At 35.0% G+C, this 12,312-nt stretch overlaps 1 protein-coding gene across 3 annotated transcripts in view; it reads left to right on the forward strand.

Moving 5' to 3' along the window:
• Positions 1-12,006, forward strand: part of LOC129262509 (protein mono-ADP-ribosyltransferase PARP6-like) — a 48,301-nt gene extending 36,295 nt beyond the window's left edge. Inside the window, exons 14-23 of one of the 3 annotated variants that reach the window (XR_010293600.1) lie at positions 949-1,167; positions 1,918-2,054; positions 2,965-3,013; positions 3,681-3,793; positions 5,005-5,077; positions 5,556-5,672; positions 6,309-6,375; positions 9,753-9,837; positions 10,378-11,900; positions 11,978-11,995. Coding sequence is in view for 2 of the 3 variants with exons in the window: in XM_064099692.1 (XP_063955762.1) it covers positions 949-1,167; positions 1,918-2,054; positions 2,965-3,013; positions 3,681-3,793; positions 5,005-5,077; positions 5,556-5,672; positions 6,309-6,375; positions 9,753-9,837; positions 10,378-10,477 (960 nt within the window). In the remaining variant the exon portion in view is untranslated. Of the gene's footprint in view, positions 1-948; positions 1,168-1,917; positions 2,055-2,964; positions 3,014-3,680; positions 3,794-5,004; positions 5,078-5,555; positions 5,673-6,308; positions 6,376-9,752; positions 9,838-10,377 lie in introns of all 3 variants that reach the window. The other 2 variants (XM_064099692.1, XM_064099693.1) reach the window with 2 other exon arrangements.
• The last annotated feature ends 306 nt before the right edge of the window (positions 12,007-12,312 follow it).

A 12,312-nucleotide genomic window follows, 5' to 3' on the forward strand; every position in this document is an offset into this window, starting at 1 on the left:
CTAAAATAAAAAAGGTAATTTTAACACTGGCAAGGCAGTATCATTATGAGGAAAAATTGTTCTGATGGGAACCTAAAAATGACTCTGGGGCCTGTTTCATAAAACCTGTTATAATAACAAATTTATATTAACAGTGAAAAGCTACTGAAATCCTTCAATCTCATTGGCTGGTAGTACATTTGTTATGGAATTGTGCATGTGTTATTATAACCAGCATGTGTAAAGATAAATAATGCCATTTATGATGACAAAAATGAGTTCGAACAGAATTTTAAGAAGTGCTCAGTGTGTGTGTGAAAATAATTGCCCAATGATTATATTGAAAAAATGTGTTATTACTGAGAAATGGGGGGGGGGGGAATGGAAATCTTTTCAGGTGTTGGATTTTTTTCAAGCACTAAAAATACAGTTCATTTTCAGCTTAGATTTCATGATTTCACCTAGTTGGGTTAAATGCGCATGTGAACCAGATATTAGACTATAATGACAATCTTGATTCTAAAGACTTTCTTATGAATTCTTTGTTTGCTGTAACTAAAAGTACTTAGCATTAAAGGGATTGAGTGATTTTATGGAGGTTTGCAAAAATCTGAGCTGTGGTGTCCTGTATAAATTACTAGTATGCTGTCAATGCATGCAATGATATTTCAAGCCCTCAAAATTTTATTTCATGAGTATCATGTAGGTGATTATATTCTGACAATGGACTATAGTGTTAACCTATGAAAGTGTACCTAGGGATGCTTATGAATATTGTCATCTTTATGGCAGCAATCAAGAATATAGGTTAGCTTTAAAATATCAGGCGATTCCTGACTGACTCAACAGGTTACAATTACAGTATTAGCCTCAAGAGAAAAAAATATTGTTACATGTAGATCCTAATTGAAGTTAAACAATCCTTTAAAAAAAAAAATTCTTCTCTTTTCCTTTCTCTTTCATTGTCAGCCTGCTGTGTGTGAGCGCGAGCTGTGTGTATTCTCATTCCAAATGCTCGGGGTAATGCAGGATGCGGCAGAGAATATAGCTACAGGTGCAGAGGTCGTTGACCTGCTTGTCTCGATGGTGCTGGCCGCTGTCAAATCAAGGCGGAGACAACTTATACTGGATCCGTTCCCGAGTGTGGTTGACCCAAAGAATAGCAAAGAGCTGGCTTTCTCTCCCAAGGTAACGTCTTTTGTATTCGCTAGTTCTCTATTGAGATAATAGCGTATTTTAGCATCCATTTCACAGACACTTTCTGTAACGTTCAGAATCTATTGCAAATGCCCGTCAAATCACAATAGACAGATTAGAGGTCATTGTCGAAAGGTGGTGGACTGGGACAGCACATCGTCTTTAGATTTGGACTGGACAAAATATTGCAAATATGGCATTTGTTCAGAGTCCTTGGCAGCGTTTCCTCAACATCTCTTGTCTGACAAGTTATAAGTTCTTCAAACTTTTCTTGATTCTGATTGGTCTCGTCAGAAAAAAGGTCTGACAAGTCATTTCATGAAACTCTGCCCCGAACGACACTGTTTTGTTATGAAGGGCTTTTGACAAAAGATTCTCTGTGTTATAGAAAGCGTCTGTGAGGTGATTGCTAAAATGCCCTAATGGAAGAGGTATTGGGAGCGTGGTTGTTACACCTAAAATTGAACCGAATATTAGACATGAATTTAATTAATATATACAAACCTATATTCTGAAGAATAAGTGTGCCAAAAATTTCGTCAGACTTCGAGCGAAATATAACAAAGATGAAAAATGATAATTTGTTCATAATACATGTAACTTGCCGATGTTGTACCGTGTATCCTGGAGAATAAGTGTGCCAAAAATCTCTTCAGAAGTTGAGCAGAACGCATCAAAGATGAAAAATACAAGATGATAACTGCTTTGCCCTATATTGACTTCCCTTCCTCCTCGATGCAGAAAAAGAATTTTGATCGGTTGGAGTGTACGCTAGATAAATTCAGTTCCATGACAGACATGTTAGCTGCTGGCAGTGTGACAGATATGAAGAAACAGATGGACAAGATGGATGTCTTAGCGTATCCTCTGTTGCAATGGTAAGAGTGAATGCACACCATAAAAAGCCTTATGTGTGATAACCATTACAAACATAATGCTTATACACAAATGAGAAATCTTATGTATGATAAGTATAGTCCTTCATTGAATGATGATACACTGACACAAAACCTTATGTATGACAACCATAGTCCTTCATTGAATGGTGATACGTTGACACAAAACCCTTAAGTTATGTATGATAACCATAGTCCTTTATTAGATGGTGATACACTGACACAAAACCTTATATATGATAACTAGTCCTTCATTGAATGATGATACACTGACACAAAACCTTATGTATGACAACCATAGTCCTTCATTGAATGGTGATACACTGACACATACCCTTATGTATGATAACCATTATGAACTTTATGAACTTTATGCTGCTACACACACACAAATTTAATTATGATAACCATAGTGATACACTGACACAAAACCTGTGTGGAAACCATTAAGAAATTATTGGTGTTACACATGCAAAACTGCATGTGTTATTTCTTTAAGGTGATACATTATCACAAAACATGATGTATGTTTATCCAATATGAACACATAGGTATAGATTCCACCATGGCTCCTGCATGTACCATAATTATAGTTATACAGAACTTATATGGCACCTGTTATATAATATGTTACAATACACTTACATGATATATAGGTCTTTTTTCGGACAATGAAAAAAGGTACACTTTATATTTGAAACATTACCTATGATTCAAACATATATGGATTTGTAGATTATAAAGGTATAGATATTTTAAGCATAATGCCTTTTAATGAATTAGCATCAAGTATTGGAAGTTTTATCCTTCCCCATTGTTTTTTTTTTAATGTAACCTGAGTTTTTATTTGAAATGACAATAAGTTGTGTTATTTCACCTATTATGTTTGCAGGATCATTTCCAGTAACAGATCACATATAGTGAAGTTACCGACTAACAAGGTATGTTATAACAAATGATATCTTCATCACGGTTTGGTTTTTATTTTGTCCTTAAGATCTATGGCACAAATTTGGCAAATCTTAAGATACTACATTTTTATATTGAAGTTTTTGTTCTTATTTACTCTGTGATTTTTTTCAATAATAAAAAATAATAGTCTTGAAAATCTGTTTGGAAACTCTTGTTGGAATGCTCCCCAGGGAGTGGCAAATGTGCATACAATGTGTGCAGGCGTTCCAGGAGACAGTGACTTGGGTGATGAAATATATACACATAAGTGACATTATTCCAGTATAGTTTATGTGTTTAATCTCATATAAAAGCCGAAAATTGCTGTACATATACATTGTACTATCAACTCGCTCTCGCTCTGATTGTATTTGCATTGAGTGCGTCGTGGCCTAGTGGGCATGACTCTCGTCTTTCAATCTGAGGGACGTGGGTTCAATTCCCAGCCATGGTGTGTTTTCCTCCAGCAAGAAATTTACCCACAATATGCTCCATTCAACCCAGGTGAGGTGAATGGATACCCGGTAGGAAGAAATTCCTCCAATGCTTGAGCGCCTATATAGGCAGCGCAGCTAAAGCCGGGGTAATAATAGCAGCACCTTATATCCTCAGGCAAAAAAGCATTATATAAATCAAACTATTATTATTATTTTACAGCAAATTCGGTTCATGCACACGCCACACCAGTTCCTCCTCCTCAGCAGTACTCCATCCAAAGAGACGGCCTTCAGGAAAGCTAAACAAGAACATGGCAGTATATTTGCTTTTCAGTAAGTGTCTAGCTTTCCTGTCCCATTCCTAACCATCAGGAAAGCAGTTCTTTCCATTTCGTTTCGTTTTATTAATATCCATTTTCAACGATTACAATATGATTGGTTGTGTAAATCTTGATATGAGAAATAAACATACATGTATGAGATTTTGAAAGAAAACTGTAAAAGTATTTGATAGGGCCAAGCATCTTTCTATGTACAATATATAGTCATGATTATCATATAAACAGGTTGGCAATTGAGGAGGCTGCTAAAAAAGCAGAGCTTGTAGGGTGCAAGCTCCTATTTAAAACATTCTTATATTAATACTATAGACCCCCCCCCCCCAAAAAAAAAAGAACCACTCAAGTACAACAAGATGACAACTTGAGCATAAAACCACTTAATTGGATATTGTTGAAATAAAGATGAAACAGGAAAGAGAAAGGGAGAGTTTATAGGACTCCAGATAAGCATCCAGATGAAGGATCGAGTCTGTGTCATTCAACGACTATTGTTATAAGCTACTGAAATCCTTGCATCTGAATGGCTCAGAGCAAATAAAAAACTTTTCATGAAATATTCCCGAGGCCATAACCCATTTGAATGAGAATTGTTCTATTATATTTTGATGAAAATTTGTTTTTGTTTGATTTTCTTTGTTCAAAATGTACAATGTGGCATTTCAATCAACTGATTAATGTAAACAAATCTAAATGCTTTTAAAAGGAAGAAGTTGATGATTGCTCTTCCTCCTCTCCTTTTCTTCTCACCCTTCTCCTCATTCTCATCCTTCTATTCTTCCTTCTCCTCTCTCCTCTTCTTTATATCCTCCTCCTTCTCATCCTTTTCCTCTTCCTCCTCCTTTTCCCCTTTTTTCTTCTCTGAATCCCCCCTTCTCCTTCCTTTCCTCCCCTCTCTCTCCTACTTCTCTCCTTTCTTCTTCTCTTAACCCTCTGCTCCTCCTCTTTCTCCTCCTCTTTCTCCTCCCCCTTTTTCTCCTTCTCTTCTTCCTCCTCCATTTCCTTATTCTCCTCTTCCTTCTCCTTATCCGTTTTAAGTATCATGAAAATAATGTAAATTGGTGAAATCTTCAGTTAGGGGATTGCATGTAAGGTATGGATTATGCAAGGTGTTTGCATCTTTGTCCAATAGGCCTACAGTTTTCCGTCAAGCTCTACTTTCATTGGAAAATAGTAATACATATTTTTTTTCCTTTCATTTGACAGTGGTTCTAACATAGAGAACTGGCACTCTATCCTGAGACATGGTCTTATCAATGCATCGGGCACTAAACATCAGGTATGGTAGTTGAAAATTAAAAAGAATAATGGAAAATATTGTGTATTCTTTTTTATGTCTTGGATGTTAAAAAAGGCTTCAAACGTGTGTTTATACTTTACAGGGATATGATTTTATTGTCTCGCCCACCAGAAGTGAAGGCGAGACAAGGGATCCAAAGGTCATCAGTCCGTCACAAACATTATGACACATGACTTTGCAACAATAAGTCACTTTTCAACCAAACTTGGATTGTAGATGTACTTAGGGGACCTGCATGTTATGGTGCAGTCGCAGGTCACACAGTAAGGTCAAAAGTCATTTTGAGGTCAATGTTAAAGTTTACCTGCAAGACTCTCTTATGACACATAACTCTGCAACCGTAAGTCACTTTTAAACCAAACTTGGTCGGGATAGTGATGACGATATTGATGAGGATGATGATGATGTTTGTTCACATTGCTGTTGATATCATTATTGATTATGATTTTCCCATCAGATGCATGGAGCTGCTTATGGTAAAGGCATCTATCTGAGTCCACATTCTAGTGTATCATTTGGCTACTCAGGAATGGGACATGGAATCCATCAGCCTGTCAAGAAACTACCTCCAGTTGTAAGTAACCCTTCCACATCGATCATATTCCCCTTTCATGGAAAATCCCTGGAAATATCCCTATTTCAACTAATTACCTCTTTTGATGGTGTATACGGAAGGGGGTCTGCAAATTTGATTTTTTTTTTTTTGAGGTGTCACAGCGAAGCAGTATCAGGTGCCTGATCTCATGCATGAAAATCTAAGCAGGGATCATGATATATGTTATACATGCTCACTTTATGTGCAAGATCATTCCTAATTTCCTTTGTGATTTAGTTTAATGATGCTTTGCATTTGTTAGATGACACTTATATGCTGTGTATAGATTAAAGCATTCTGGTTCGTACAAAGATCATATCACATAAATATCTTATATGAAAATATGAGCAAAGTGAAAGGAAGTTAGCCCCAATAATATCAATTTTATGTATAGTTTATGGTTTGCAGTTTAGAGAGCTGCATATACCAAGGCAAATGACTTTATTGAACAAATATGTTTTTTTAATAGAGGTCTAAATTTGTTGAGTCTGTGTGTTTCATGCATTCGGGTAGATTGTTCAAAGGTTGAGGGACTACTGATTAAAATGGTTTTGAACAATAAGATCAGGTTTTGATGGCATCGTCATCTAATCTTTGTGTTTTTTTGTCCCACAGGAACCAAAGAAGAGTGCTTGCAGGTTTCTACAAAGTAAAAACCTGAGATGTATTGCTTTATGTGAGGGTAAGTTGAAGAGTTTTCACCATCCTGATAAACATATATGAGCCTCAGTGTAAAAATTGAAATATATTTCACAAGCTCTGCTTAGATTTCAACAATTTTTAATACACTTTGACACATGGGCAGGAATATTATTTTTCTGTGGCTCTTTTCTCTAATTTACAGTGTCTATTTCAAAGAGTCTATTGGGCAAATCACCGATAGCGCCTGCTCCTTTTCATTATCCATGTCCAGCAATTTCCAGTATGTCTTTATGTTTTCCAAGCATTTCAGGAGCTCATACAATGCAGAAGAATGTACAAAGTTTTTTTGATATGTAAATTAGTATATTATTATTATCATTATTTATTATGTACTCAAACCCATCCATACCAGTCTGAAATTGAAATAGTAATTTAATTGACTGTTGAAGTGTGAGACAAGGGCCTGTAATGTTAAAAAGATTCAATCGATTCAATTGATTGTACAATGAAGCAAAACTGCAAGTCTATTGCTCTTCATGTACATAAAGTTAAAATTGATTTTAAGTATTAATTTTATCTTACATGGCTCTGAAGTGCAGTAAGTGTAAGAAGATTCCCATTCCTTCCCAGGCAGACAAGTTTTACACTCGATCTGGAAATCATTTTCCTAATTCATGTCTGATTGTTATATCTGTCAAACCTTGTAAAATTAATGTATTTTTGTCATGTATTACCCAAATAAATATTAGATAAATATAGTTTTGTATTGATTGGCAATCTATTTTTCAACACTGATAAGAACAATGGTGTAGTTGGAACAGCCTTTCAGAATGTCATCCTACCAGTCAAAGATATTGTCAACAATATGGTTTTGCTTCATGAAGATGAAATATACATTTTTGTCTCACCTGCATAGCAGAGTGAGACTATAGGCGCCGCTTTTGCTGCAGCGGCGTCAACATCAAATCTTAACCCAAGGTTAAGTTTTTGAAATGACATCATAACTTAGAAAGTATATGGACCTAGTTCATGAAACTTGAACATAAGGTCAATCAAGTATTACTGAACATCCTGCCTGAGTTTCAGGTCATATGACCAAGGTCAAAGGTCATTTAGGGTCAATGAACTTTGGTCAAGTTGGGGGTATTTGTTGAATTACTATCATAACTTTGAAAATTTATGGATCTAGTTCATGAAACTTGGACATAAGGTTAATCAAGTATGAGTGAACATCCTGCTCTAGTTTCAGGTCACGTGACCAAGGTCAAAGGTCATTTAGGGTCAATGAGCTTTGGTCAAGTTGGGGGTATTTGTTGAATTACTATCATAACTTTGAAAATTTATGGATCTAGTTCATGAAACTTGGACATTAGGTTAATCAAGTACCACTGAATATCCTGTGCGAGTTTCAGGTCACATGACCATGGTCAATGGTCATTTAAGGTCAATGAACTTTGGCCGTGTTGGGGGTATTTGTTAAATTACCATCCTAACTCTGAAAGTTTATGGATCTAGTTCATAAAACTTGGACATAAGAGTAATCAAGTATCACTGAACATCCTGTACGAGTTTCAGGTCACATGACCATGGTCAAAGGTCATTAAAGGTCAATGAACTTTGGCCATGTTGGGGGTATTTGTTACATTACCATCCTAACTCTGAAAGTTTATGGATCTAGTTCATAAAACTTGGGATATAAGAGTAATCAAGTATCACTGAACATCCCCTGTGAGTTTCAGGTCACAAAACCAAGGTCAAAGGTCAGTTAAGGTCAATAAACTTAGGCTATGTTGGGGTAATTGTTGACTTGCCATCATAACTTTGAAAGTTTATGGATAGAGTGAATGAAATGTGGACTTGGGTGGAGTTGACAAGTCTTAAGTCACCGTTCAAATGTCATTTATGGTCAATGAACGTGGTATTATTATTATTATTATTATTATTTTACTTGGCAGAATATCAAACAAGTCAAATACAATGATAGCAAATAATTGTTACAATAATACAGTAACACAAAAATAATTAAACACTGGATTCACCTGGATGAGCTGCCAGGCATTGGGCAAAGTTAACCAAATAACTATAGTCCGCGGACCGCCCTAACCCATACCCCATCCAGGTGAATCCACTGTAGTACTTTCATGCGAAAAAAAACATAGCATAAAATTTCATTCAAAGTTACATAATATAACAAAATGATCAATTACTCAGAATCAAAACACAAAAACATACAAACAAATATCAATAAATACACTGCGTTAAAATGTAAGAAATTGAATAACAGAAAGGGAATATGCTGACCAATTATCTAAATTAACTTTGGTCGGCTTTGTCATGCGATTCGGTATGAGATTGTATAAATTGCAATAAATAATTAAAAATTTAAAGTACTGTGGTATCTTGGCAAGAAATACAGCAAACATTTATTCAATTTTATTAATTATATTGCACTTAACATGTTGAATACAACCCCCTGAGATTTAAACTGCAATTAATGAAAATGCTATTGGAATATTGAAAATTGAAATACCATTGGATTTACATGATGTCATTATATGAATGGTGTTTTTGTGAATGTTTATTTTATAGTAGTTTTCAAAGTTAGCACTGCTGCTATATTAAATTGCGTAATGCAGGCGAGACTGCCAGAAGCGTTCCACTTGTTAGTATATTAATAATAATGTGGCTTATAAAGCGCCAAATCCACTCTGTAGAGTGCTCAAGGCGCATAAAGAGCTAAGAGTTAAATAAAAAAGTTTTTAGAAGGTTTTTGAAAGTTTCGACAGAGGTACATTTTTTTATGTCTTCAGGAAGGCTATTCCACAAAGTGGGGCATGCAAAAGCAAATGATCTTTCCCCCCAAGTTTTTGAAACTTTTGGAATGACAAGGAAGCCATATAGAATTTTGTATTTGTACAGTAGTTTATGGTTGAAATACAATGTCACTGCTTGTGAATTCTAGTTTATAGTGATTTCCATGCATTATAATAAGGATTATTCTCAAACATGATTTTCATGTGTCATGATTCCCAATCCACAAGATGAATTAAAATGTGACCATTTATATATAGAGAACATATTCAAATAGTGTCAAAAACGCTCATGTCGTGATGGTTTCATTATGTTTGCTCCGGCGACGATTGCTCCGCTCTAAATTCCACACAATAAACAAATGACCAATTTCAAACCTTGGTTTAACACTATACCTTACCTTATACCTAACCGTACATGTAAACCTAACATAAAACCCTATTGCAACACTAACCCTACACCGTACATCTTAGACGAAAGTAATCCCGGAGTAATTGTCGCAGGAGCAAATGTCGTGTCACCGTCGTGACAGATAGTTTATGAATGATAAATTATGAAATAATATATTTTTGATAATATTCATTGAATAATCTATTTATATTGCAGTGATAAGTTCCAAGGAGTTGAATAGACATGGTCATGTATGGGTTTGTTGTAATCCGGATCATGTATGTACTAGATTCTTCTTTGTGTAAGTATCAAGCAGCTTGGGAATTGCTGTTAGGCTTAATATTGTAGTACAGAATCCTGTTTTGAATTATAATGTTTTGCATAGCATTTCCATCTAATGGTGTGGCTTAAACAAACATGTATGCAATCATTTTTTCTATTAAAATTTCATAATTTCTCAATTTCAAGATAGATTCGGTCTAGAACTAAAATATGTCCCAAGTAGTGCTATTGCTTGTAAGAGTAAGATTGATCCTGAAGTGCTTCTTCCTTATTTAAAATTTAAAAAGTAATCATAATAGATTTGAATCTGTGTGATCCGTTAAGAAATACTAACTCAGTCTATTAACTTTTGAGATTTTTTGCAGATATTTTGCTTGTACATGTAGTTCAGTTATTTCAAAGGTAGTTACATGTAAATTAGTTTAGTTAAGCTCACTCATAAGGATATTTATTGTAATAAGCTTAAATAAATTTCAGTAGGTGCTAAATAAATATTGAATTATTAGTATTATGTATGTGATATGTTGCCAATTTGCTTCAATGATTTATGTTGTTGTAGGTACGAAGATGGCAAGGTCGGCGATCAGGGTGTAGATACCACACAGGACAAGTACACCAAGGACATTCTATCTGCTATGGCCGATTGGAGGACGCTATGACAGAGTCTTTTTCGTTACAAACAATTTTGATCAATATCTTGCTTTCCATGTACTCGCACCTCATCAAGAGCGATTCTGTTGCTTCCGTAAGAGTCAGGGTCACTAGAGGTCAAAGGTCATGACCTTTGATGAGTGATCCATCACTTGCAAATGCAAGCGCCTAGTCAACGGATCCTCTGTTGCCTCTTTATGATTCATGTTCACTAAAGGTCACAGGTCATGACCGTTGTAGAGTGATCACTTATTCACCCTTTTATATAATATATATACAGGCATCTTATCAAGGGTTCCTCTATTACCTCTAAAATTCTTGGTTGCTAAGGTCATAGTTCATGACCTTTGTAGATGATTAATCACTCTCACAAGCACCTCACCAGGGGATCCTCTGTTACCTCGATAGATTCAAGATCAACTTCAGCTCATAGATAATGGCCTTTGTTCTTGCACAAGTACCTCGTCAAAGGGTTATTGTTGCCTCTCTAAGATTTTAGGTTACTAAAGGTCATATGTCATGACCTTTGTATAATACTCAATCACTTGCTTTTCGTAAATAAGCACCTTATCAATGGTTCCTCTGTCACCCACATTGAGTCAGGGTCGCCAAGGTCAAAGGTCATGACCTATGAAAATTTCATTAATTCATTGTTGCTTGATTCCATGCTTCAAACTAAATTTTGAGGTTGAGTTCAGCTCTGTTGCAGCTATTGAGTCAGGTTCACCAAGGTCAAAGGTCGTGACCTTGGTAGTGTTTATTCTCCTCAGTATATATTTTTGGTGTACGAGTGATTTATTGATCTATGTTGGTTCCATTGAGTCAGGGTCACCAAGGTCATAGGTCATGACCTTTTAGAGCATTGAGATTGAGCACTTTGAACATGTTGTACATGTAGATGATATATTCCATCTCATATGTCTAATATGATTTTTTTTTGGAAAACCCAGTTTGTCAGATTTATGCAAAGATCCAAGTAATTGAACCTGTCATCATGACAATAGATTTGATATAAAGCGTTATGTGAAGTATTTTGTGGATAAAAGGGTTTGTGCCAACAATCATGATACTGAAATAAGTTGGATTTTGCAGTTCAAGTGAAATATTTCATTATTGATAAGATTTCTTTAAGAAAATTCTTTTCCTTCTGAGTAATGTTAGTTTTCCACACACCACGAATAATTTTGCATTGTGTGTGTTTTTTTTTTTTTGGAAGAACATCATGAGTATGGTGGTTCCTTTTATTCATCAACACAATAATTTTCTTTGATTGAAATGAATCCCTGAAAATACAACACTGAATCATTATTTCATTGCTTGTTTGAAGAGATCAGCTGTAATTTCCTCAATTCTGGTATGCTACAAAGAATGCACAACCAGATCTAAAATGAAATTATGTCCATCTGAGGTAATCAACAATATTGCAATTATGTTTAGGGGCAGAAGAATTGTCAGAATTTTTATTAAACGACAAAAGCTCATCCTTGTATAGATTCGTGATAATCCAGGATTCTTTGATTTACTTGCATTAAGATTGAAGAAAAAATGTCGGAGTTGAGTAGACTTTACGTTATATATTTATTTATTTATTCATTTAATTAATTAATTAATTTTTTATTTATTTATTCATTCATTCAATTCAAAAATTCTTTATGAATATATTTTTCTCCACCCTATATCAGGCTATATTAGACATTAACTGCCATATTACTAAGAATATAAAGGGGAAGTTTACCCTGACAATAAAGCTGGAAAAAATGATACAAATATTGAAGCTTTGATGAAAGTCTGTCAATAAATAAAGAGCTATGGATTTTTAAAGTTTTAAATTTGTGATGTCATA

Source organism: Lytechinus pictus, chromosome 5, assembly GCF_037042905.1.
Source record: "Lytechinus pictus isolate F3 Inbred chromosome 5, Lp3.0, whole genome shotgun sequence".
Classification (NCBI taxonomy): Eukaryota; Metazoa; Echinodermata; class Echinoidea; order Temnopleuroida; family Toxopneustidae; genus Lytechinus; species Lytechinus pictus.